We start from the raw sequence: 27,485 nt of genomic DNA, 5'->3' as shown, positions 1-27,485 counted from the left end.
CCCATCATCTTCTCGTTCTTTGGACTACAGTTATTGAAAGTATACACTTTGGGGGAGCTGTGGAATCCAGTCATTTAGCACAGCAGAGCCCTCAAACAGAAGTTGGCCTTCACAACTGTCAGTACTGTTGGCGATTTGTGCTGCTTGATAGAGACTGCTGGCTAGTGGAGTTGAGTTCCGGATAAGCGGAGTAGCATAATATTGTAGTAGCATACTTGTTCCATTTCACTGACATACTCCAAATACAAATCATAAAATAAGCAATCACAGGCTTAAACCTCTGTTGTAATAGGTTCCCTTTACAGATTTGTAACCTCAGGTGGGATTAGCAAAAAGACTGAGACAAAGAGCAACAACAACCGAGATATGAGCAATGTTTATTCAACTTCTGAATGAGAAGGCGAAGCGTCTTTTTACAGTGTAGAACCAGCTGAGTTACATTCATATTGGACAGTGGTGTGATGTGTAGTATGTACAGGAGTCTCTTTCCAGTGTAAGACATGTGCAACACGAGCAGACTGCGGTCACAGGAATAATGTCCTCTGCAATGCAGCCGTCCACCATCTGCCACTGTACAAAACATTCCCTCATATCCGGATACCCAACAAACACTGTCATTTACAAACCATAAATAAATATAGGAAATATGTGACTGTCAAATCATAATAAAATAGTCCTTTTTCTTCTTTACAAAATGCTGGAATAAATAAATCTTCTGAATTCTATTTCTCATGTAAATCTATAGAGTGTTCAGTCACATTGCACCAAGTCTTTCCATAGGAGCAGTCACCTGTGTACATCAGACAGCTGGCTGCCCATAGTCTGCATTGTGTAATCAAGTAGAAGGTCGCTTGGTCTCCTCAGTCCATCATGGAAGCAGTGAAGGAAGTTCCACTTTGGTGAGGCTTATGGTAAAACTTTGTTCCTAAATAGGACAATATAACAACTTGCACAAGGAATAGCGTCTGCAAAAATCCCAGTAAAGCTTACAACAAACTGAAATGTCAATGAAAACAGAGAACTGGCGGTTCACACACTGATGATAATAATGATCTGCAATTGTCCCTGCTTGCAAGATCCTCACACTAGTTTCCATATCTACTGGAGAGTCTTGTTTCTTGTGCTTCAGTCTCCGTAGCTTAAAATATATTATTATCCTATAGCGCCCTCTCACTGTAGCACTGGAGGTGAGAGGGACACTGCTTCTGGGCAAGTCCACATGCTGGTGTCCATCTAACTCTACCTTGTATGGACTTATAAGGACAGTAGGAAAATAATTTTTAATGCGGTCAGAGATGCCTTCAGGATTTCCATTCACTTCCTGTCTCAAGCACATGACGGGAAGCTCGAGCAGAACAGCTACCTTCACAGCTGTCAAAAGTGAAATTTATCCCCCCCCCATGTGCCAATGACAACTGCAAAACTTTGAAATTTACCTCATATTTTCACCACTCGGTGCCCACTGGCGCAGAGCTAGGAAGTGAGAGTAAATCAGCCCAGTACGTTCACAGACAACAATAAAAGTGTGACGGGTTATAGCTATTCTCCATAATAATCCAAGCTTAAAAAAAAAAGAAACCCTCAAATAGCTAAAAAATCTACTTTAGCCTCTGATAAAGAATCAAACCTACCAACAGAAAGCCTCAAGTACATTTTGAACAGTTTACGACTTGACTTGCTGTTAAATGTTATAAGGTAGCACCATGAGTAAAATGGTAATGCTGAATACCATGCAGCATACCTACATTTTTAAGCATTATAATTCAGTGTCCTTCAGCAGTGCATTAAAGTGAACCAGAGATGAAGCACCCTCATGTATTTCACCATATACAGTATATCAGTGGGAACATTAGAGAAAACACCTACACTGCACTCTGTTCCATCCTTCACTGCTCAGCCTGCTTGTTACCAGCCCTGATAAAATCCCTGACTGAGCATTCAGTCTGGCTTTGCTCTGGAATCATTATAGCTGAGTCTGTCTTCTCTGATGTCTTTTCAAGCCCAAGCCTGCCCCCTTCTGGCTCTGCTTTCCTGTTCTGTATATTCAAAGCATCACAGAGAGCTCTTATGAGATGGGAGGAGCTGCTAATGTAAGAGTATATTGAAACACGTTTTTAATCTATATTTGTTAGTGATAAGAGGTTTTTGGAAATGGTGATTTCATTTTGCACACAGCCCACTAAATAATATGCTTTTCTGATGAACTGTGTTTTGCATGGAGTTTTAGTAAAAAAAAAAACAAAAAATGGCACTCCAGAGCGGAGAAAATACCAGGTATAGTATTTATTTTGTAAAATCTATCGGGGGATATATTTATTTTGTGCCAAAGCGTTCATCTCTGGTTTCCTTTAAGGGAGAATCCCACCCACAAACTGCAGCTGCAAGTAGTTAAATATTACCATCTTAAAAAGGCAGTAAGTGACATCAATATGTATTGTGCTAATGCTTTCTGTTATAGTCATAGTTTCTTCAGGTTAACTCTCCTGTGTGAGGCTGTATGGTCTCCTAAACCAGCAGCAGAGAAGACTGCACAGTTATAGCACAGAGTTCACAAGGCTGTGGCAAGAAAGAATACAAGTGCATGAGGTTTGTGGGAGGGGTCTGAACAAACACACAATGGGCCACGAGATAGTAGATACAGCCTCTAACTTTCCACAAGACACAGCAGTGCAGGAAGTAGAGGAGGAAATATCTGGCCGACTCATTAACAGGCACACAACATCGTATTCCCAGAACAGGACGTATTGGCAAAGTGGTGACTTTGGCAACAGGAAGGCCCAAAGCCATAAAGCACATTGTGGGTGAAGCGTAGAATTCCTTAGCAGACTGTGTTCCTGTGTACATTTTAAGGATTAGTTTTAATTCTGAATGAAGTATAGCTGGTAAGATTTCAGTCTTTTGGCCTGAAGGGCACTGATAAGAGTCCACCCAATTTTTCTATGTTTTATTAACAGGGCTGGCATATTATTAAAATGGTACCAGTAATTGAAGAGATTATTTGTTGCTCTGACTGACTGCAGAAGTAAGAAATACTTCAAGTTCTCCTTTAAAATGGAGCTAAACATTACAAGTTAAGCTGCTCCCCAGACAGTCAATCCTCTGCTGGAGCAGACTGTGCAAAAATTCTGCCGACAAATTCTACATGAATACTCAGCAGTTGTAAATTAAAACATTTAACACACAGTTTAAAAAGATAAGAAGGACGAGAAGCTGGAGAATTCAGAGGTTGTCATTGTGGACTTTGGTGTGAGGCTACTGAGCCAACCCGACAGAGACAGGCAGAGATAAATGCGAGAGCAGGGGCAATGGCTGCAATAAACATTACACCCACTTTCGGGGACAATATTTGCTACATGGCATCATTTTAAAAGGTAACACTTAACATACTGTTGGTGCCATGACTGTGATAGCCTGGGCTTCATTCTTTATTTAACTTTATTCTGCTTTTACCTAGAAATAGTCTCTCGTCTTTCTTTTATATTTAATTTTACAGAAAATAAATGGTTTAATTTAGTACATGCGTGTCCTTTGTATAAAAAGTTCTGTGCTAACCCTACTTATAAATGTGGCAGTATATGAGGGGCGCATAGGTAGAAGTGTTTGTTGTTAATACCAAGAGCACATTCAATAAGATTCAGCTCCTGACTTGAGCTGAATGGATTAATGCTGAATATGTTGTTTTTTTTTTAGTATTTAAAACCCTATACAGTATTAACTTCCCATTTTAATGCAGATGCTTGAACCTTTGTTATTAGAGTTTTTGCACTGCCTGTCTTTAGTTTTTGCAATAAGTGGGTCCAGGCTGATTCCTGTAGCACCGTGCTGCCAGCAGAGTAAGAGTTGCTTCCACAGCACGGAGAAGATCACCTGACCCTGGCCACCTCCTCCCTGTGCTGAGAGACAAACGCTTCATGGTCAGCACTGCAGCTATAGTACCTCCTTGCTTACTGTGTAACAAATCATTAAACCCTTCCACACCCTTACCAGTGTTTTTAGAAAAGCCACCATTAGATCATCTCATTACTCTACCCTGCCTGCAAAAAATTAAACCAGACACTGAGGAGGGCGTGGGACGGGTTAAATGCTTTCTTTACACAATAAAAAGGGACAGGGGAAAAAGACGCTGACCAGCTGTAGTACCAACCACAAATAGTTACATTTTCAGAAGAGGCAGGAGGTGAGTGGATTCAGATGATCGCAGCTCACAATGAGAAACTGCTGCACCTTCTCATACCCCTTGTTATCAACTCACATGGATAATAATAAGATGGGGAAGAGCTTAGACAGCTATCTTTCCAATAACATTCCAGCAGGAAATGAAACTACAAAACTATTGAAACTATTGCAAAAATGTATAGGTGTGCAATATACCAATTTTGTGCATTGTTATTTAATTGTTCAACCATGCACATTATAAAAAGGAAGTGTGAAGGGACCCAAGCACCAGTACATGGGAAAAAGTAAAAAAAAAAACACCACCCCATAAGGGAGGTTTATGATAGTGTATGCCGTTGGAGGAGCGGTGGTTGGGGTGATAGGCATTACGTACCAATGCGGGAAGGTGATCCTCTAAGCTCCCATCTATATGGAGTTAACGATCTTCCCCAGGGAATGATCGCAGTTTGAAGCTCCAGCAGTGGCGTCATGTGCCTATGACCACCACAATGCATGCTGGGAAATGTACTTACATTGACGGACAACATCTCCCGTCACGCATTACAATGGCAGGTAGCATGCAACGCCACCAGAAGCTTGAAGCTGTGGTCGCTTCCTGGGGAAGATGGCAAACTCCATACAGAAGAAGGGCAAGAGGATCAGCCCCTCGTAGGTAATTAATGGCCATCAACCCAACGGCAAACTCTGTCATAAACCTCCCTTATGGGGAGGCTCATTTTAAATGTATCCATTGTACAGGTGCTCCGTTTAATGAATGCTGAAACACTAAATGGAAGACATTTTTATTGGTAATGCTAAAAATGGAAAACCAGTGAATCAGTAACCTGGTATCTCCAGACCTTGTGGTTCTCCAGTGCTCAGGACTGTGTTGCAGTGGATGCTGTAAGTGTGGCAGTGCAAAGCTGAAAGTGTTGCTACATACTGGGAAGGCAGGAAATAAACACAAAGTGCACCTCACTGTACACGCATAGAAAACCTGGGCCTCTTGGCATGTAGGCCTCATTAAAAACACAAGTAGATTATAAAATTAGATAAAAGTACTCTGGCATGATAATCAAAAAGAAAATGTGCAAAACCAGAGCCTCGTTTAGGTGACTGGACCCGATAGACTGTTACTCCTTCTGTGTTATCAGACTGATCACTGTCACCTCCTGTTCCACGAAGCCAAAACATCGTAAGGCGGGGCGCCATGTTCTGGAGCATATCTGCACTCCCATTCATTCCTCACTTACATGAGGTCTCCTGAAGATCCACATTCTCTGAAGGGTCACTACTAGGCTGCCATGGTGTCATAGTTTATGAAATATCCCATTAGCAGCCACTGGCCTGCTTACCCATAGTATGAAAGTGACTTGGAGGGGCCAGGAGTATGAGAACGGCCTTGGCATGCACACTGTAGGCCAGTAATGTGTTGCTAGGACTTGTAATCCCTTCGCACAGTGTGTGCCATCCAGTTGACTTTGGTTGTCCAACTCTCTTTCAGAGCTTCATCAAACTTTTGTTTGAACTGTTTAAGTGCTTCATCCTCTGTCTTCCCTAGCGCCAGGGAGTCCTGAAAATGAGAATGATAATAATAATAATCATATCATCAGATCGCAGATAAACACAGTCACTAATAATCTCAGATTAAAGTTTCTTATGTAAGGCAGCCATACACTGGTCGATTGCCACCAGATCGACCAGCAGATACAGTGGTCTGGCATAATGGTGCAAACGACAATGCCAAGTACAAACTACAGAGGGTCATCAGGATGGCGGAGAGGATCAATGGGAGACCCCTCCCTTCACTTGCCCACCTACACAACACAAGGCTGCGATCAAGGGCACTGAGGATCGCAAACGACCTTTCCCACCCAGGCAACCGCTATTTTAATCTGCTCCCATTGGGCCGGAGGCTGGATCAGGTAATGTGTGCAGGGAACGAGAGATGTGCAGATTCAATCACAGAGGGATCTACAATGGTTTGCAAAAGTTTTCCAAATTTTGTCACATTACTGCCACAAACATGAATCAATTTTATTGGAATTCCACGTGAAAGACCAACACAAAGTGGTGTACATGTGAGAAGTGGAACGAAAATCATTCATGATTCCAAACATTTTTTACAAATAAATAACTGCAAAGTGGTGTGTGCGTAATTATTCAGCCCCCTTTGGTCTGAGTGCAGTCAGTTGCCCATAGACATTGCTGTGTGTTATGAGTTACTGCAAGTGTAAGCTTTGAGTGTAAGGGTTACTTTGAGTGTAATTGATTTACTTTTGGGAGGGCTGCATGGAGACAATAAATGTGTACCAAAAACTGACAGTGCAATGATCATAGCACACCATGGGCTTGATTCACTAAACCATGATAACTCATATCACATCCGTTTTTGTGCGATCACAAATTTCCGCGCACAATCGCAAATTTTCGTGTGGAAACGTGGCAGTTTTTGCTCAAAAATTTGCGATTGCACGCGCCAATTCGCAATCGCACGCAAACGCAAAAACGCACGTGAAAACGGCTGTGATAGGAGTTATCATGGTTTAGTGCACCAAGCCCCATGTACCCCTGCTCACTACACTATTTTATTAATTCTCTATCTTACCTCTCTCTTTCTCTGGCATCTTCAGGGGAAGGGCAGGGGTTTGGATTGGAAGTGTCAGTCAGAGCCACTTCTAGGCCTTATAGTGTTTACAAGGTCCCTTGCTCATTTTCATTCTTTCTTGGTTTTCTGCCTTGTGTCCACACCTCCAATGAATTGCTTTTAACACTCATATCTCGCAGTGGCTGGAAGGTGTAGTGGTTAAGGGATCTGCCTCTGACACAGGAGACCAGAGTTTAATTCTTGGCTCTTACAGTTCAATAAGCCAGCACTCATGAGCAGGGCTGGTTAGGGGGCCCTGGGGCAAAGGTAACTTGGGGCCCACATCCCCCAGAAAAATGTAATCTAGCCGCTGCCCAGATGCCCCCCCCCCCCCCTTACCCACGCTGCCGGAACCCCAACCTCCCCCCTAATAAACACTGTCAGACTAATACAATGGGATGCGAAAGTTTGGGCGACCTTGTTGTGGTGTGAACAGGAAGTGTTTGCTCTAAACACAGGAAGAGAAAGCTGCATACTGTACCTTGACATACTGAATATCTTTCACAGAGCTCAACTCTGGGAGTCCAGCTGTCAACATTAGAGCAAAAAGACTGATGATGAGGTTCCCATTTCTGCGCAGGATCAGGTAGGCATTCTCACAGTATTGCCGAAACCTACAGGAGTACAACCACAGTCACTGACACACCATAATAATACTCTACAGTCATTTAACATCACTATTCACAGTGCAAGTAGGCAAGAAACAAGGTTACCATACAAGGAGAGATCTAGGTTCTTATGAAGGTCACACGATACAATTCTCCAAACGATTAATCATCTGATTCAATCGTAATATCGATTGGAAACGACTGTTCAGGCCCGCTACCAGAAGGTAATCGGCTATGCAATTCAATCAGATTAATGGAATCAAATTAATTTTTCGGGTTAATTCCATCAATCTGATTTGATTGGTTAACAGCTTTCCTTCCATTTGTAGGCCAATCGTTTCTGATTGAACTGGACGATCGCTTGTCCGATTGTTAATGACCACCTTTACTCATGCTTCACATACTATATATTATCTCAAGTAGGACAACAAGGCTGTTATTGGTACGATACAGTGGTGCAAGAAAGCAGCATGGCAGTTAGGAGTTTCCCCTCATCTCCTCCAGACTTTCCCAAACATTCCACCCTAAGGCCCAGCCTTCCTGGCTGTAATATAGCAGACTTGGGGTAGTATAGAGCTGTAAATCTGTTATAATTTGAAACTTAGAAACCTTATTGGTCTGCTGTGGATTGTGCTTACAGATAGAAGAATTTGAAATAGTCTGAAGGAACTATAGACCTTAATTACTCTGTGTACTTATTACACTATGTTGTGCTCTGATATAAGGACATATTTACCCTACCCCAACAAAAAACATGATTTAATTGGCTATTAAGTGGCGAAGGACAGTATGTTATTACTATTAACAGGATTGTGAAGAAAGAGTTGCTTTAAGCCATAACCATGTTTAGTTCCCTATTTCTTAAAAAATACAGGCATCCACCCAGGGCCAGTTCTACACTAGGGCCTCGATTCACTAAAGGGTGCTAAGTGTTAGCACGCCAGTGAAAAGGCAGTTAGGACACGGAAACGGACGCTTCACATGCTAATATGCGCGCAAGTGTTTGCGCGCACAAAGGTTAGCGCTGTGCGCGAAATGTTGCACTGCTTGCACGCAAAATAGCTTGAAAAGCTATTTTACCCGCAAACGGTGTGACGTTTTGCGCGCACACTGGTGCGATGTTTCTGGCACACCAACTTAACACGCGATCAGTAACAGCTTTGGACGTGCAAACTAATAAGCACCTTAGTTTGCACGTCCAAAACTTTTAGGCGTGCTAACTATGTTAGCACCCTTTTGTGAATCAAGCCCTAGGTGTTGCTTGACGCATTTTTTTTGTTTTGTTGTTGCTTGTAGGGCTTGGAAGGGGTGACACCCGCCTGGCAGAAGTGGGGAGGGGAACTGACATACCTCCCTCCCTCTCCATGGGACCCCCTCCTATGACCCTTTGCAGAGCTGGGGCAGTGGGGAATTTTGTTAATGTCTCACCTGCTCCATGTGCTGCGTCCATACTTCTAGGCAGCCGGCTCCTCTCTACTTCCTGTTACACTACACGTCAAGCAGAGAAACAGGAAGCAGAGCGGAGCTGGCTGCCGAGAGGCATTGACCCATCGCATGGAGCAGGTGAGACATTTACAAAAAGCACCACTACTCCAGCTCTGCAAGTGGACACAGCAGGTGGGCCCATAAAGAGGGAGGGAGGTATGATGTCGGCCCCCTCCCCACTTCTGCCCCTGCATCCACTGGAATATATGCACACTCCAGTGATCACAAAAGTCATAGTGCTTGATTGACAAAATGGTGATAACTGAGTTATCATGCCTAAAAGCTTTGCACGTGCACACCAGGGTGCTAAGTAGTTTGCACTCTAGTTTGCACATGTAAACTATGGTGCAAACTAGGGTGAAAACTACTTAGCACCCTGGTGTGCACGTGCAAAGCTTTTAGGCGTGATAACTGAGTTATCGCGCTTTTGTGAATCAAACCCATAATCTTCAATGAAGCTCCATTAGTATTTTGCCTCTTGCCCATTATTATATCAAACACTAAATTACATTCAATGCAATTCTGACCAATAAAATGTGCATCTATTTCTATATCTGAAAGGCATACACGAGAGTGTATAGGCAAAATAGAGGTGCCAAAAGAATAAAAATTGCTAAAAAGTTTAAAATAAGAGGAGGTCAAGGTGGACATACCTCCTCCAAGCAGACACACAATACTGTTGGTATTATTCAACAAAAATATTTATTTACATACTCCAGAAAGTGCAACGCGTTTCGCAGGCATATCCCACTTCCTCAGACAATGAACGGAGCACCTTTTGGCACCTCTGTTTTGCCTATACATTACCTGAGTCCACCCCTGGTGGAGGGATGTTGCCCCTTTCTTCCAATCTACAGAGAGCGACTTCTTAATCCTGAGTGGGGACAGGTCCAATCTCCCCACCCGCCTATTCAGTGGTGCTTGGAAGGTAAGCCTGCTTTGTGAGTATTATTGTATACTTGGTTTTTCACATCCATTTACCAGTACATAATACACTATATTGGACTCCCGGTGTCTCCTCTTTGTGTGCACATAGGAGAGGAACAACATTTGCAATCAGAGAATGGACTCCCTGAACACTTCAAATGGATGGGAAAATTCATAGGACCAGTTAATCATATCAGTATTATGACAATATCTAGGGAAGTAGAGGGTCCAAACCTTTCAAATTTTTCTGTATTTCCCGTCTTCCCTTGCTGGATGACATGGATGAAGTCATAGGTGAGAATGAAAGGTCCACGTTCCCTCTTAATTTTAAACTTGGATTTGAAATTCCCAAGAATGTGACCAAAGTCAATGTGGAAGAGCTGCAATGAGAGAGTACCGAGAGATTAGTTTCTAGTAGATTGCAAACCAACAATGAGGTATATTGAACTTAAAGGATACCCGAAGTGACATATGACATGATGAGATAGACATGTGTATGTACAGTGCCTAGCACACAAATAACTATGCTGTGTTCCTTTTTTTTTCTCCGCCTGAAAGAGTTAAATATCAGGTATGCAAGTGGCTGACTCAGTCCTGACTCAGACAGGAAGTGACTACAGTGTGACTCTCACTGATAAGAAATTCCCCTTGTTATCTCTGTTTTGCTCTCAGAAGAAGCCATTTTCTGCTAGGAAAGTGTTTTATTGTTGGAATTTATTATCAGTGACGGTCACACTGTAGTCACTTCCTGTCTGAGTCAGGACTTAGTCAGCCAATTACATACCTGATATTTAAATCTTTCAGGCAGAGAAAGAAAAAAAGGAACACAGCATAGTTATTTGTGTGCTCGGCACTGTACATACCCATGTCTATCTTATTATGTCACTTTGGTTATCCTTTAACAGCGGTAAACCTGCCGTTTACAGGCAGCGTATGGAAATGTTACCAGTGTTAATGCAAGCAGCATAGAGTGTGTTGTGCAGATAGTGCAGCTCACGTCATGCGCACAACATTTCCTTGCTTCTATAAATGTGTGTTACTATTAGTTTTAGAGGCAGCGCATTCTACTTGTGTAAACACCTGTAAAATTGTTTAGTGAATACAGCCCAAAGTTTGTTGTAAAAGACATGGGGTTGATTTACAAAACGTATCTCCCCTCATCTTCATCTTACTTACAAATTAACATTTTAGCAATTTCAGAGCAAAAAAGAAAAAAAAGAAAAAATGAACTCACTTTGATAATGCAATATTACTTTTCACACCTTATACTTGGTACTTGCATTAATATGGGTAAATACAGGTAAAATTGCCATGCATTGTGTGCACAAGACAAATTTACTGTTTTAGGAAAGATTTTGTGAATCACTACAATGAAATAAAAGGTGTTCTAAATTGTCTTGTCTTATGATTTATAGGAGTACTGCATCATTTGTATTATGCTTTTCTCCTGGTGGGCTCAAAGTGCCAGAGCTGCAGCCACTAGGGTGCGCTCAGTAAGCAGTAGCAGTATTAGGGAGTCTAGCCCAAGGACTCCTTACACATACGAAATGGCCATTCCATAGCTAAACTTCATTTTAGCATCAAACATCAGGCACAGTGTTGTAGTGGACAGCAATAGGGTTCCAAGTTCAAACCTGGGCCGGGGCATAATCTGGGGTTTCATTTTGGTATTCTAGTTTCCTCCCAGAAACACAGTGATAAGTTGATTGGTCCTCACCTGAAATTGGCCTTAATATGGTAGAGACATCACAAGCATTACAAAGTGTGAGCTCTGAGGGCCTGATACTGGTGTGACTATGCACTCTGTAAAAGTGTGCTGGAAGACGTCAGCTGTATATAAATACACAATAACAATAATAACACTAATCTATTTTTCTACTAGTTACGGTATGTATTTTCATAGCACTATAAAAAGCAATGGAGTTTCCACCCCATTTCATTTCTCCATTTGCTGCACATTGGTAATTAATGCAAATGTACTATCATATGGATACATGGGAGGATGAACTAGGGCTTTATGATGTTTTGTCTGTGAAGCATGAAATGCCATTTATGTGTGGGGTACACACAGCTTCTGCATAGGTATGTATAGGTATAGGTATGTACGCTCTGACATGTGTTATTCCTTTCAGTGTAATAATAATAAATAATGCCATCTCAGTAAGAGTCGGCGTCTCACCTGCCCAGTCTTTCTGACCATAATGTTGTCATTGTGCCGATCCCCGATCCCTAGAACATAAGTAGCTACACAGTAGCCAGCACAGGATAAGGTGAACTCTTCAATTGCCCTCTCCAAGTCTTCCCTGAAAAAGCAGAAAAGGCAAATAGATCTCAGCATACAGAAACACTCAGTGCTAGGAAGTAACATCTCATACAATTGTCTATGACGGCAGAGCTTTGTGAGCCAGCCAGGAGCCACTTTCATTGGCTGCTGACTGTGTGATCAATGGGAGTTGCTTACATGAATGGACAGGGTCGGGAAGCCATTGAAAACGGCTCCTGGCCAGCTCACAGAACTCTGCCGTTATAGAGTGAGCTGCGGCGGGGAGAGAGTGGCAAGATCGGTGGGAGTGACGAAAGCGCAGAGAATGCATGGTGGCGATGTGAAATCTATGCGCTGGTAGGAATAACAGCATCAAAACAGGGCGTAGATTTCAATCACCGCCATCCGGCAGTTGTTCAAATACATCCCTATACGCTGTCACTGTGTTGGCAAAGCAAAAACCGCTGTCCCGCTGCAAGAGGCCAGAATTCAGCACAGCGAATAGCTGTAGAGTTATTGACAGCCACACGCTGTGCATGACCAGCCCTTGCTTGTGAAGTGTACGTATGCCCATTTGCCATATGCATATCTACCCGATTCTAATCATTTACCTCCTTGGCATGGTGCTCTGCTTGATATTCAAACAGTTCCAAGCAGAGATCTGATCAAATATGCCTCTCCCCACAGCATATGCAGTGCAAAGCTAAGAAGCCTCACTCCCATGCCGCTCCAGCTTGTGGCACGAAGCAGTTGCTTTTGGCACACAGTGTCGGGCACCGAATCCAGGCACCCTATAGCAGCAATGTAACGCTGCGCGGGCGGGTAATGGTAATTCTAGGCTGCAGCGGTTGCCGGACCCCAAATTACATCTCCCTCCAATTTGGGAAAACTCGGAGGGGGAATGGTATTTAATGCCATTGTTCTACGGCAGCAAGGAGAGCAGTCATTCGGCTTTCTGGGGCCCAACTCACCAGTGGCATGTACATACGTACACTTGTGGCACCCCTGCACTTGCTTTCTGAAACAGTAACCTTTCTTAAGCAATGCTTGATCAACTAAATGATCCAACATCACTTAAAGAGGAACTGAAGAGGATTTTAAAACAAACAAACTATTTCACTTACCTGGGGCTTCTGCAAGCCCCCAGCAGCCGTCCTGTGCCGGTCCACCGCGATCCTCCATTCTCCCGCTGCCAGCTTCTTTCGGCTCTGGCCACGCGTATCCTTCTTCGCGTTCCAGTCCGCAATAGCGCTATTGCAGATGGGAACGCGTAAAAAGGATACGCTTGTGGCCCCTCGACTTACAAGTCAAGGAATGAAACGGAATGGCGGCGGGAGAACGGAGGATCATGGAGGACCGGCGTGGGACAGGATGGCTGCTGGGGGCTTGCAGAAGCCCCAGGTAAGTGAAATAGTTGGTTTTCAAATCCTCTTCAGTTCCACTTTAAGAGGGACTCCTTTTGATTGATTTTTGGTAGATTCAAATGTTTAATTCGAATATAACATCTGATCTATTAAAAATGGTATGTTTCTATTTAATTTTCACTGTAGACCCGTGCACACCGTTGTGTTTCTTTCTGTTGCAGCGCTGACCCCATTCTACTATAAAGAATTGCAATGCCCGCGTTGTGCCCAGAAATTCATGCAACAGTGCTTTGTCAGAACGCACTGCTGGGCAGCATATAAGCATGCCCATCAGACAAAGCTGTCTATACACTGTGATGTCCCTGCATATTGCACACTGATACGCACTGCTGAAATGCCCAGGCCCTAATGTATCTGTAGGCAAACATAAGGATTTACCCAGCATTGTTTTCCTTGATATAGTTGAGTAGAGCGTCCTTGTTGAAGGCTGCCGCTGCGGCAAGGTTGCTGCTGTCAAGCTGTATATCGGCAATGGTTGCTGCTGCAGAGACAACCTCTATCATACCACACCGATCACCTGTTGCTAGGCATCCATAAGGCACTATTCTGCAACATAGAATAGAAAGACGTGTTAACAAGCAATGAATTATCCAGTACAAATAGAAAGGATTCATTTCACAGACTTGATTTTTCCTACATGTTCCATCCACCAAATCCCTATTTAGCCTCCCGGATATTTCATTGTTAGTAAAGGGGAATACAAGACTATACCATTACTTGCACAAGTTTATTATTTAATGCAGCTGTTTTCTCTTTGGAAAAGTCAGTCACATGACCAACAGATCTATGCATAAAGTATACAGCTGCGAAAAAGATTGTGAGTTTCTTTCACAGAGACATCATCTGACCCCATCCACTTCCTCAGGAAGTGGGTAAACTGTGCTCACAGGGAGAGACTGGCTAGTCTCCCATCCTACCTCCTCCCTGACATCTTCATCTGGGTCAGTGTTCTCCCCCAAATGTTTTTCCAGCTGGGTGGTATGAAAAAGTAGCTGGGTGGCATGAAAAAATAGCCAGGTGGGGCGAGATGAGAGAATGCAGGGCTGGCGCTTCTCTGCTGGAGGAGGAGGTGAGCAGATAACAGCTGGGTGGTAATCAAAAATAGCCGGGTGGAGCTCCCGCCTAAATGAGCCTGGGGAGAACACTGTATGGGTGATGATGAAGGAAACATTTGGAAAGAAGACTGCTGCTTAAAGAGAGTCTGAAGCGAGAATAAATCTCGCTTCAGACCTCATAGATTTTAGGCATGCTAACTAGGTTAGCACCCTTTAGTGAATCAAGCTAATGAGATTTTATGTATTTTACCTTTAAAATAAACCTGGTGTGAGAGAAATATGCCATGATTATTTCCTGCTGAAATTGCCAGACAGCTGTCTCTGGCTCCAACAATGCAGAACAAGAATGCCGTCTGTGCAGGCATAACATCTGATCTGACTCATTCTTAAAAGTCCTTAAAAACTTACAGGATCAAAATAGCTGTGACATAACAGGCGCCTTTTGAAGGAGAGATCAGAAACAACAACCTGCATACTGTAGATTTCTCAGTATAGGTTACTTTTAATAACAGGTAAGGCCAGCAGAGGGTGCTGTTTCTCTTGTTACATACAGTACAACACATGCCTTTTACAATCATAGGTATTATTATTATTATTATTATTTATTGTATTTATAAAGCGCCAACATATTACGCAGCGCTGCACAATAGATAAAAGGGTTAACATACAAGGTAACAGGAAAGTCACAACAAAACAAGATAATGCAAATGATTTGATAATACAGTGTCATAGGTAAAAATAGAGATTGTTCTAGTACACAAGAGGGGTGATTGTCAGTGAGATTGCATAATCAAGCTGGAAACACTAAGGGAGAGGGCCCTGCCAGAGGCTTACAATCTAAAGGGTGGGGGTGGAGACAATAGGTGTATCTATTGAGAGGGTGTCTAACAGAACATATGGTGCTGGTGTAGGGGGGTATGCGAGCATGAAAGGGTGAGTCTTGAGAGCGTGTGTGAAGATATTAAAGGTGGGGGCGAGTCTGGTGGCTGGAGGGAGCGAGTTCCAGAGAGCAGCTTATTGCGGGTGGACCTGGCATTCCAGAGGCCACAGGAAACAGGGAGTGAATGCCTAGGGGTAGGATGGATAGGAATAAGGTTATGCTGAGGGGGTGTGTGGGTAGAGTGTGGGGGGGAGGGAAGGGAGGTGCATGGGGGTTGAGGGCCAAAAGGGAGTCTAAAGACAGAAGGGGAGAGGGTGCGGGGAAACCGGGTATGGCTCATAGATTTACAGCTTGCTTAGCTAAAACCCCGCACAGACATCAGAGGCATAATCTGACCAATGAATAATCTTCACAATATACACACACAAGTGTCCATTTCTTTTAACCTCAAAGCAAACCTGAAGAAAAAATAAACTTGTGATATATGAATTGTATGTGTAGTTCAGCCAAGAAATAAAACATTAGTAGCAAAGAAAAGAGTCTCATATTGTTTTCCAGTACAGAAAGAGTTAATAAAACCTCCAGTTATTTATGTAAAAGAGCTTCTCTGAGCCATTTGACCCACTGCTTCGAATACAGTGCTGTTTTCTGAGGCACTTAAACAGTCAATAAACAGTGAAAGACGCACGAGATAAAGTTATACTGCAGGAAAGTCCAAAGGGTCTGCTTTGTTTTATAGCTTAAAATACAGTGTGGCTGTAAAACTGTATGATGCAATGTTATATAAAAAAGCTATATAACTGAAAATAAAAATATGAGACTCTTTTCTTAGCTACTAATGTTCTATTCATTATCTGTACTACACATGCAGCAATTTGTGTTGGTTGGTTGAGACTGCTGGTTAGTTGAGCTCCATATATCCAGGATGTTACTGTATATACATGTTTTTACCTTCCTGATCACATTTTTGACACAGGGTCACTTTAAATTGGGTATCCTGGAATGCTGTAGATACATCTAGGACCAGTGTGAGGAATGCATCCTTCCATCCCCCCTATTCACTCAGCATTGAGCTCTATCTGAGCATGACCAGGATAATTACCACAGAGGTATCCCAGCAGCTGCTGTCAGACAGAGCCCTGCATAGGTGACAACTTAATGCTAAGTACCGCTGAGGTCTTTGGGTCACTTGGCATTACTCCATGGCAGTCTGTTCCTCCCACACTATAGCGTTGTAGGGCAGGAGGCCAGTAACTTCCCTTTCAGAGGCCAAGCCATGACAGCCGAAAATCCCCAGAGGAGCAGCAGGAGGGGAGTATAAAAACATCCTTGTCAGGGAGGCTCTGACAGAAGTCAGCAGGAGGGCAGCTCGTACTAATGCTCAGAGGGCTGCAAACATTTACTGAACTTATCAAGCATGTCAGCGTCAGGTAGATGGACAGATGGGCAGCCTTCCACTTCAGGCTGAAACAAGTGAAAGTATTCATATAATTATTCAATGTAGATGCATTTTCCTAACTTGTTCTAATGTGTGTCTATGGAGGAGGAGCTACATTTCATTTTACACTTGCATTGTGTATTACTGTACAATATTGCTTCGAAACAACACAGTGAGGATTGATCTCTGCTTCTTGTACAAAAAGGACAACACCTCCAATGCTAAACTGGTTAAATGAACTTTTCTGAGCTGGGAAATTACCACATTACAGAATAAGGAAGAACACGAAGTTTAAATGTTCAAACCTTGTCTGTCTGGGTTTCCTCTGTGCACTCTGGTTTCCTCCCACATCCCCAAAGCATACAAGTAATAGAATTGGTGTGTCTCTACATTGGGCCTGGACTATGATAGACACGTGACTATGGTAGGGATTAGATTGTGAGCTTTTCAGAGGGACAGTTAGCGACAAGACTATATACTCCAGCGCTGTAGAATATGTCAGTGCTATATAATTGCTGAATAATAATAATTATAACATAAGCTGAAGAAGTTCTTGCATTGGACTCCTAAAGCTGCTGGCATACAAGAAGCTGAGGTCCCCTGATGTGGTGGTTTCACAGAAAAAGCTCATCTTAATGAACCAATGGGAATGAAGCTGACTGCTGTTGGGGGAAACAAGCTATCAAGTGGGATATCAGTTCTGATAGCTCCTGGCCATTCTTTATAACAAGACGGGAAACATTATCACAATCTAGCTGCTTCTATTCCTCCCTTATATACAGGGAAATCACGCACTTGCCTTGTGTCCCATTGAAGAATTGTCTGAGGATAGTCACATCATGACTGAGTGACCAACTGCTCTCTCAGGTCTACATGAGATAATGATTGGAAGATATGGCTGTAAATCCATATCTCATAGAATCATTGAATCAGAATGATGTAAAATGTAACCGCTTCATTCAATGAAGAGGTCTCACCTGAGGTCCAACCCAGCTTCCTTCCACAGCATGTCCATCAAGCGCAGTAACTGGAGAGCGAGCATGTCCTGACGCAGATCTGTGTGGAGGACATATTAACAATGTGACACGTCTGCATGGACCTCTCTTCACCTGCAAGCTTATATACATTTCCACTCTTACCATCTCCATTCTTGAAGATGATTCCAATATTGTCCCCTCCAAAGCCTTTATTGCTGTACACAATCCACAGAGGTTTCATCTTGGAATCCATGTATTTACACTTTTCCACACTGTCCATACAAGAAGAAAAGACGTCAGTGCATCAAAGGAACGCATTCATTTGTGAGCAACGGTCTACTAGGGACAGGTGAATATTCTCATATTATCACATTGTCATATTGTGAAAGCGTACACAAATCGAGCTATGCTATATTTCTTGCCAATTCTGCAGCACCATACATGTATCTGACAAACAAATGTGGTATATGTTGTGCCATAAAGGGTTGTTCTTCTTCATGTTAGAATTTCTTTCTCTTTCATATTTTTGGACATTTTAGTTCAGGTCACGGCACACTGGAATCTGTGACTGTGGGCATTCATCAGTAACTTTACATGTAAATTGACCCTGTGATGGGTAGAAACAGAGGCATCCACAATCATTTTCTTTTAAGCAATGCATAATGCCCAGCTGTTTATCTTTCTGGATTCAGTACTGTCTCAGTCCCACACCTGAAACAAGCAGCAGCCTAGCATGGTTAGACTTCAGTCAGAACACCTGATCAGTGGCTGAAAGTATTGGAGGTACAGGATCAGCAGGACAGCAGATCAACTGTGTTTAAAAGAAAATAAAACATGTTTACCCCCATATGTCTCTTTCAACAGTCAGAGTTTGCAAAATATATCATACTATACTGTTGCTTAGCTGTAGGTTTTTAGGTTGCCTGAAATCAGGTATATTTCATATCCATTCTATTGCAATCAGGAGGGACTGCAATCTTAGAACTGCTCTAAATAGACGTTTTTAAATATCTGGCTTGGGAGATTTGCTATGTCTTCACACTAATCACAACCCAATAAAACCAAACATTATAGGCAGCTGTAATGCCGTCACTGGTTTCAGGCTAAGACTCCTCCAAGTGACTTGAGTATCTCTATCCAATGTAAACCTAAGACTTTCTAGGCCAGGAGTGTCAAACTCAAATACAAAGAGAGCCAAAATTGTACACTGGGACCTAGCCACGTGCCAACCTCAATGCCTATCGGCCTCCTTCATCCCTTATAAAGTTCCCAGGTGTCTAATGGCCCCCCTCCAACCCCTAAACTGTTCCCTGGTCTCTAGTGGCCCTCCCTCCCCTATACAGTTCCCTGGTGTCTAGTGGCCCTCCCCATATAGTTCCCTGGTGTCTAGAGGCCCCCACCCTCCCCTATACAGTTCCCGGGAGTTTAGAGGCACCCATCCTCCCCTATACAGTGCTTTCCCTCTACCTCCCCCACTCGGCTTCCCTAGTGTTCTAGGGCTTCACCTCCAATATAGCTTTCCTGGTGGTCTAGAGTGGGCCAAATATAATGCAAAGTGGGGAAACCACTTGAGGGCCAAATGTAATGGCTCTGAGGGCCAGATTTGGCCAGTGAGCCAGAGTTTGACATGTATGGGCACACACCGAAAATGGTTGGTAGTTAACAAGAAAATATATATTCAGTGTTTAATAACTGAACACTAGTTGCATGGTATCTTAACATAAGCTGCAATACTAATCATGTAGTACTTCTATAGGTCTAAAGGTAAGCAGATACTCACACAAGCTCAGAGAGGGTCACGTTGGGGTTGAGGGGTGACTGGATATTGGCCAGAGCCTCTTTGTAAGCATTCTGACGTAAACAGGCATGCATGTTTTCTTTGTTCTTCGCCTTGCTTAGCTTTACTGCATTCAGCTTGATGAGACCATTCAATGTCCGTAGCTTGTTCAGAGCCTCCACCTAGGAAAGAAGGAGCATTGTGATCAAGACCAGTGGATATCGCAGACAGAAATAACCAGTGGGTTCAATGTATTAGAGTTCCCACAGACTGGAGATCACTGGAGAGCAAATATTGTTGCTTATAAGGGAGAATAATTTGCAGCCCTGGAATGAATTGCCTCAGACCAGACTGGGAGGATAACAATGTTCTCATACACAGAGAACATTATTTTCACAGATCCCGGTCACACTGCTAGGATTAATTGTGATCTTGCTGGGAAGACTTCTGTGCTCTGTTTCACCTGCTGGTGAAGCTGAGCATGCAAACTATAACTATACCACACTTCCAACATCCTCCAGCAGGTGGCCCTAGCGCATGTCAATAATCTTGCTACACCTCACTTCACCTGCTGGAGGCACTCTATGCCAAAACAATTATGAATTTCCACAGACTACAAGCAGGTGGCCTCAGTCAGTGTGTTGGACTCTCATCATGCCGAACAATCTTCCTGTAACCTCCCCAGAGTTTCAGTTGTACTAGCATCTACTGCTGCTGAGTCCACTGTGCTTCAGGGACTCCTGTGCTCTCACATCCTGCTGTATGACCGTGTGTGTGTGTGTGTGTGTGTGTGTGTGTGTGTGTGTGTGTGTGTGTGTGTGTGTGTGTGTGTGTGTGTGCGTGCGTGCGTGCGTGCGTGCGTGCGTGCGTGCGTGCGTGTCGCCCTCACCATCCTGGAACTATGCTGATGTGGATAGACATCAGCATAGTTCCAGGATGGTGAGGGCAGCTTTGCTCAGAGAATAGACGGCTGAATACTGAATCCTATCCAGCCCACCCATCTAGCTCCGTTGGAGGACTGGTCACTGGATGGAAGGGAAGTCACATCTAGCTCTCTATGCGCCGGAGGCGGTGACCTCTCCAGGATAGGGGATGACCTACACCAGACAGGGGATGAAGGGTAGGGGTGACAGCTGGGCAGGCCAGGGAATGGGGGCAGCCAGCACACTTTGCACTGTGGCTTAGCGTTGGGACTTGTGGGTTCGGCAGAGTTTAGACCCTCTGTGCCTATAAGCTTGCAGATGTGTAAATACGGCGCTGTGTATAAATATATATAACATTTTATTTCATTGTGGCTGCATAATAGTTGGTTATTCTGTACACGGTTGCACTTTTTGTTATTTAACACTATTTCAAATAGTGTTAAATAACAAAAAGTGCAACCGTGTACACAATAACCAACCATTATACAGCCACAATGAAATAAAATGTTATATATATATATATATAATAATAGCCTATTTGTACCATACTGGTGTCTCCCCTGGTATACACTGTTGGTGAGCCCTGTGGCAGATCTCCAATAAGCTGCAGCCCAGGAAAACCTTCATACATTAAACTAAGTGTGACTTTTTAAGAGAATCACAGATTTTATAGTCTTTTTGTTCAGCTGAACAATTAATGGTATAGGCTGGCCAAACTCAGGGATTTTATTTGACATCACAATATTTTCAGTGCAAAAAAAAAATGATCACTGAAAACCAATAAAATGTGGGCAATTTTGCATAAATGTTATTAGCACTAATTATAATCAGGCAGGATAAGCATAGCGCAAAATAGATTTTCTATTGTTCAACGCTCAAACAACAGGAACAACGACTGGCCAACCTAAAATCATACATGTCATATAAAATGATTACAAACTAGGTTACTACCCCACTTTCACGTCCGATCGCTGTGACGGTGAATCTTTGTGAAATATTCCTTTAAAGTATAAATCTATTTATAGCAAAACATACATAAAAAGAAAACAAGTGTTATACAAGCCGTGTTCAGTAACAAAACAGTATAATCTTTACAAGCTGTAATATGAATATGGGAGTCACTGGAGTGGGATGTTGTATGAATAATGTGTATGTAAAAAGAAACACTCCAGTCCACTACAATAATCTCCATCAGGCCTGGATATAACGTGGGGTATATATGAACACAGGTACTCCTACACAAACTCCTCTGGGAATCAAACACATCAGCAAAGTTTACATTATATTACCACCTGCCTGTATGTATTTTTGTGTACGTTACAGACACCTCATGTTTGGATGTGTGACAATTTGTGCGTACACGGTGGCAATACAATACAAAGGTAAGACACAGAACATTCATATCACGCTTTTCTTCTGTTAAAGCACCAGAGCTGCAGCCACTAAGGCACGCTCTATAGCCAGTAGCAGTTTTAAGGATTCTTGCCCAAGGTCTCCTTACTGAATAGGTGATGGCTTAATGCACAGGAAGAGCCGAGATTCGAACCCAGGTCTCCTGTGTTACAGCTGATACAAATCCTGAAATAATTCTGCAGTGTTTCTACTTCCTGCTTTCATAGAAGCAGACATAAGGTTAAAGGGAACCAGAGAGGAACGAGGGGTGAAAAAAGGCAAGGATTTTATACATACCTGGGGCTTCTTCCAGCCCCATAAGCCTGAATCGCTCCCACGCCGTCGTCCTCAGCTTCCTGGATCCGCCGGTACCGGGCCCGTCACTTCCGGCGGACGCGGCCAATTGTCCGCATCACAGGGGCTCCCTCCATACATGTACGCATGCGGCTGCGCAGTAAGCAGCCACCTGCGTATCTGTATGGGGAGAGCACCCTGTGATGCGGAGAATTGGCCTCGTCCGCCGGCCGACTCGCGGCAATGACGGGAGCCGGTGGCGGCGGATCCAGGCAGCGGAGGACGGCGAGTGGGAGCGAACCGTGCGTATGGGGATGAAGGAAACCCCAGGTATGTATAGTTCATCCTCTCTGGTTCCCTTTAACATCCTGTGCTTACAAATTAGCTGCTCTGCCATGGCAGAGGAGATTCCTGAGCTGACACAGCTGAAGAGCTTAAATTACAGTGGTGATAAGTCACAGATGAGGGGGAATTAGACAGGCTAAACTCTCTTAATACATACAGGGTGCATTTCTCTCGGGTTTCCTTCTGTCCTGTGCAAGAGTTCAGGTCCATTTTAACCAGTAGATCCAGCACCATTAAAATGAAAATAAATGTGGGGAAAAAATAACGCAAAATTTCCGCATGTTAACGTTACGCGTTCGCACGATAAATTCGGTTATAGCACGAACGTTAACGTGTGAAAATTCACATTATCGTGAGAACGCAGATTTTTGGGTGCAATAACCGGTTTCACGCTTAAAGCACTTTTTCACAGCCATGATAACAGTTATCAGGGCTTTGTGAATCCAGCCCCGAGCAGGAAAACATGGAAAAATGTGTTCAATTTGAATGGGCCCCAAAACAAGACAGCATATGTTGTGTTTATTTTCACAAAGCACGTGTGGGATTTACCATAAGGAAACGTAGTCACTGTCTTGGAAGGAGTATACAACACTTGTGGCAGAGAATGACTGTTTCCATGACAGCCTAACCGCATGGGTGCTAAAAATAAATACAAATGTGAAACGTTTGACAGTCAAACCAATCATTCATAATAATCTGGGCTGTCAGCTGGATGTCTGCAAAGCCATTCCACATCTTCTGATACCGGTGACAAGCAATCAGCTGGGCCACATATTTTCAGCCAATTGCCAAGTTTAATGTACACGAACTGTCACTGCCTGCTAGCAGACTCCTGGCTGACAAGTAAAGCAATTCTATTCTACTTCATGACTTCAATCTCTCTGAGGGTAAGAAGAATTCACTGACTCTGTGCCCTGCATTTCTATTATTCAGTGTATGTGACAAGGGCTATTGGTTCCCCGGCCACTCTAAATTTTATATGCAGAAATGCTAATCAAACAAGAATATCATTGCGTGCTATGGGCAACAAGCACAAATGCTTCCCACACATTAGGCTAACCTTTATAGAGCATACTGAAAAATTCATGGCCTTAAAAGTGAGCACACACACACAATTTCCCCTCAATTTGTGTTGCCTGCCAAGATTAAACTCGATCCTGCAGGTGACTCTGTGGCCCAAACGCTAGGCAACAGCCGAGACTCACATTCTGTGGACATGTGGTGGAGGGACGACCACACCGGGAATGGGGAGCAGCATCCATGGGTGGGGTAGGGATTGCTGCTTAAAGTGTACCCGAGGCGACGTGTGACATGATGAGATAAACGTGTATGTACAGTGTAAACATATTCATAACCAGACTATTATTTTGCTGCCTGAAAGAGTTAATATTTAGGCATAAAAGTGACAGCTTCTGTCTTGTTGGTACCTTGGAAGGAATATAGTAAACCTCACTGATAAGGAGATTGCAGCCATAAAAGCTGGCAGAATACAACTTCTGAGAACAGGAGGAGATAAAAAAAGGTCAATAGCACATGTATTTTAACTACTTTGGCCTCCTGGACGTACTAGCTATGCCCAGGAGGCCATGTGCGCGTCCGTGCGCTCCCACGGCCGATCGCGTGCGTGCACGCGCGCTCCCGGCCGCGGTTCGTTAGCCTGGCAATCAGTGAATCGGGCTATGGTGCCTGATCACTGATTCCTCTCCCCCGCTGAAAAAGCGACAGCTTCTCTCAGAAGCTTCGCTTTTTCTGGCTGTAACGTACCCCATGCGTCGCTCTAAGCGTGTGTTACGCTTTGAGTGACGTCATGTAAACAAACTCATGGCTGCCATCTTGTGGCCAAAAAGTAAAACTACAACTAAAAGTGAAAAAAATAAAACTCAAGACACATTTACATTATAAAACTATACTAACCACAGCATTGTTTATCCATTATTCACGTTAACATAACTATGCACCAAAAATCATCAGCACACATATACATTGGTCTAAGGACACGCTATCTGTCTCTGTCTTTACAGTGTACTCCTGTCTGTTTATTGCCTGAGGAAGCGGGAATATACCCGTGAAACGCGTTGCGGTTCTGTTCATGGAGTATGTGAATAAATTGTCTTTATCTTAAGCGACAGCATCGAGTCTATTTCTGAGTGGCCGGTCCACCGCCGCCACCCGAATATTTTAAACATTTTAGCATATTTTATCCTTTTGGCGCCTCTGTACATCTACTTGTCATTATAAAACTATGGTTTACATCCCATCCTCCCAAAAATACCCAAATAAAATGTTTAATACAAAAAAAAAAACAAAAAAAAACATTACAATAAAAAAAAAAAAACCATGTAAACATTTACCTAAGGGTCTAAACTTTTTAAATATCAATGTAAAGATGAAATATTTCTATTTTTTTTTTAAACTTGTAAATAGTGATAGATGCAAAATGGAAAAAATGCACCTTTATTTCCAAATAAAATATTGTCGCCATACATTGTGATAGGGACATAATTTTAACGGTGTAATAACTGGGACATATGGGCAAATACAATACGTGGGTTTTAATTATGGAGGCATGTATTATTTTAAAACTATAATGGCTGAAAACTGAGAAATAATGAATTTTTTCCGTTTTTTTCTTATTCTTCCTGTTAAAATGCATTTACAGTAAAGTGGCTCTTAGCAAAATGTACCCCCCAAAGAAAGCCTAATTGGTGGCGGAAAAAACAAGATATAGATCGGTTCATTGTGATAAGTAGTGATAAAGTTATAGGCTAATGAATGGGAGGTGAAAATTGCTCAGATGCATAAAGTGAAAACGACTGAAGGCTGAAGTGGTTAAACATGGGACACTTAATAGGCTGCCACTGAGCAGAGGCAACAACATCTACTTTGTAAATGTTTAGCTATAAAATAATACCATGAGATATCTAATAAAGTCCTTTTTAGGAGTAGTAGGATAAATACAATTGTTTATCTCATCAGTTTATTTTTTTATCTTGGGTTCACTTTAAAGATCTAGCAACCTTGGGGGACACCTGTACACATGCTAAATTCTCCCCTGGCCAACCGGCCACAACCAGCCTTGCTTGTATATGAAGCTTAGCTGTACCTCATAGGAGCTCACAAACTAATCTGAGATATAGGAGTTCACTGAGGACAGGTCTGGAAACACTGCACTTGTTTCCTGCGGCTTTGTATGGGTGTCACTGCGCTGTGTGTAGAAATGTATTGATGAGTAGGATGAGGGAGGAGATCTCCAGCAATAGCACCATATAGTCTTGTTATGTGTTACCTGTTTGGACAACACTTTCATGTGTGCCACACTGCCCCGGCAATAAGCTTCCAGCAGCAAACCAAACTGCACTGACACAGTAGGAATGTGAACTTCAGCCCTGGAACAAAACACAGAAAGGTGAGACCAACTGTGTGGAGAATGTGGAGTATCCAGTCTACATGTGATCACATGCCCTACTCCATTCTATATACCGCATTCCTCCAGAGATCTCCTGTACCTGCCAGGGGGCCCAGTGCTAAGCTTCCGTGCCTCTCACTGCTGCAAGTGTTATCTGTCTGGAGAAGTCTCCAAACCAAGTATTTCTCAAATTCTTGTGACACTGCAATGAGGGCTCAGTATTAATACATAGGGGTCTATTCATCAATGTCAGAGGAAGAAGGTGGGAATCGTTCAGTGCTGATGCACACACGCTGTATGGGGGTCGCTGTTCTAATCAGCAGTGGGTATCGCATGCTCTGTACTAGGAAACTTACATGATAGATCATTTACATTTATGGGGGTTTATATGCTATTTCCTGTGCCACCACCACTGCTCCCTGCTTTGGCCAGCAGTCTCGATCTCATATTTTGCCTTAAAAGACCACTATCGCCAAAATTGTAAAATTTTAAAAAATATGTAAACACATACAAATAAGAAGTATGTTTCTTCCAAAGTAAAATGAGCCATAAATTACTTTTTTCCTATGTTGCTGTCACTTACAGTAGGTACCGGTAGTAGAAATCTGACAGAAGTGACAGGTTTTCGGCTAGCCCATCTTCTCGTAGGGGATTCTCAGGGTTTTGTTTTATTTTCTAAAGCATTTAGTTGCTCCATCCAGCTGCTAAAAAAGTGTACAGCAAGCATGGAAGCTGGCCAGCATCATTGTAGAAATCCTTTTCAGGGAATGCCTTTATAAAGAATAGCAGCTTTGCTGAGAATCCCCCATGAAGAGATGGACTGGTCCAAAACCTGTAGCTTCTGTCAGATTTCTACTACTTACTGTAAGTGACAGCAACATAGGAGAAAAGTAATTCATGGCTCGTTTTTACTCTGCAAGAAAATAACTTCTTATTTGTATATATTTACACGCATTTTAAATTTAATTTTTTTTTCACAATAGTGGTCCTTTAAACTCCATCTGCAGGTAAAACCCAAGTACAATTGCAATCCTTGCCAGATAATGGGCAACATGTACAGTATGTGGCCAAGGGGTTGATTCATCAAACAGAGGTAATATTACTGTGCATATGCAGCCCACATCAATATTACCGTTACTTACGCAAGTACATTGAGATACACTAGTAGTGTTCCACACGGTACTCCAGTACCGCGCCCATTACTACCATAACGTGCTACTAGCGTATCTCACTGTACTTACACGCTTACACAACCATAATATTGTTGTGCGCTGTGTGTTAATATTAACACTGTTTGATGAATCAACCCCCAAGGCAGCAAACTCACCTCCAGGGCCCCCGAGCTGGATGCCAATCACCCACGCTTCCCCCTTGGTATCATAGCAACTGACCTGTCCCTGCTGGTGCACTTCTCCATTAGTCTGTGAGCGGTCGTCTTCATCCTCGCAGGGGCGCCTCTTCTCAAAGACCTGGCTCAAGTTATTACACA

General features: G+C 43.0%; 1 protein-coding gene across 10 annotated transcripts in view; it reads right to left on the bottom strand.

Annotated features, from left to right (window-relative positions):
• Positions 1–361: 361 nt before the first annotated feature.
• The window catches only part of PIK3CB (phosphatidylinositol-4,5-bisphosphate 3-kinase catalytic subunit beta), a 266,903-nt gene continuing 239,779 nt past the window's right edge, over positions 362–27,485 (bottom strand). For all 10 annotated transcript variants that reach the window (XM_068280541.1, XM_068280540.1, XM_068280542.1 and 7 more), the window contains 9 exons: positions 25,877–25,976; positions 19,640–19,818; positions 18,022–18,131; positions 17,860–17,938; positions 13,888–14,055; positions 12,002–12,125; positions 10,057–10,202; positions 7,284–7,416; positions 362–5,728 (listed from right to left, as the gene is read on the bottom strand). In XM_068280541.1, the coding sequence (XP_068136642.1) occupies positions 5,591–5,728; positions 7,284–7,416; positions 10,057–10,202; positions 12,002–12,125; positions 13,888–14,055; positions 17,860–17,938; positions 18,022–18,131; positions 19,640–19,818; positions 25,877–25,976 (1,177 nt within the window). In that variant the 3' untranslated portion in view covers positions 362–5,590. The remainder of the gene's footprint in view (positions 5,729–7,283; positions 7,417–10,056; positions 10,203–12,001; positions 12,126–13,887; positions 14,056–17,859; positions 17,939–18,021; positions 18,132–19,639; positions 19,819–25,876; positions 25,977–27,485) is intronic.

The sequence above is a fragment of the Hyperolius riggenbachi genome, chromosome 4, assembly GCF_040937935.1.
Source record: "Hyperolius riggenbachi isolate aHypRig1 chromosome 4, aHypRig1.pri, whole genome shotgun sequence".
In the NCBI taxonomy this organism is placed as follows: domain Eukaryota; kingdom Metazoa; phylum Chordata; class Amphibia; order Anura; family Hyperoliidae; genus Hyperolius; species Hyperolius riggenbachi.
Note: the sequence above shows the minus strand (reverse complement) of the source record. Positions and strands in the feature narration are given on the sequence as shown.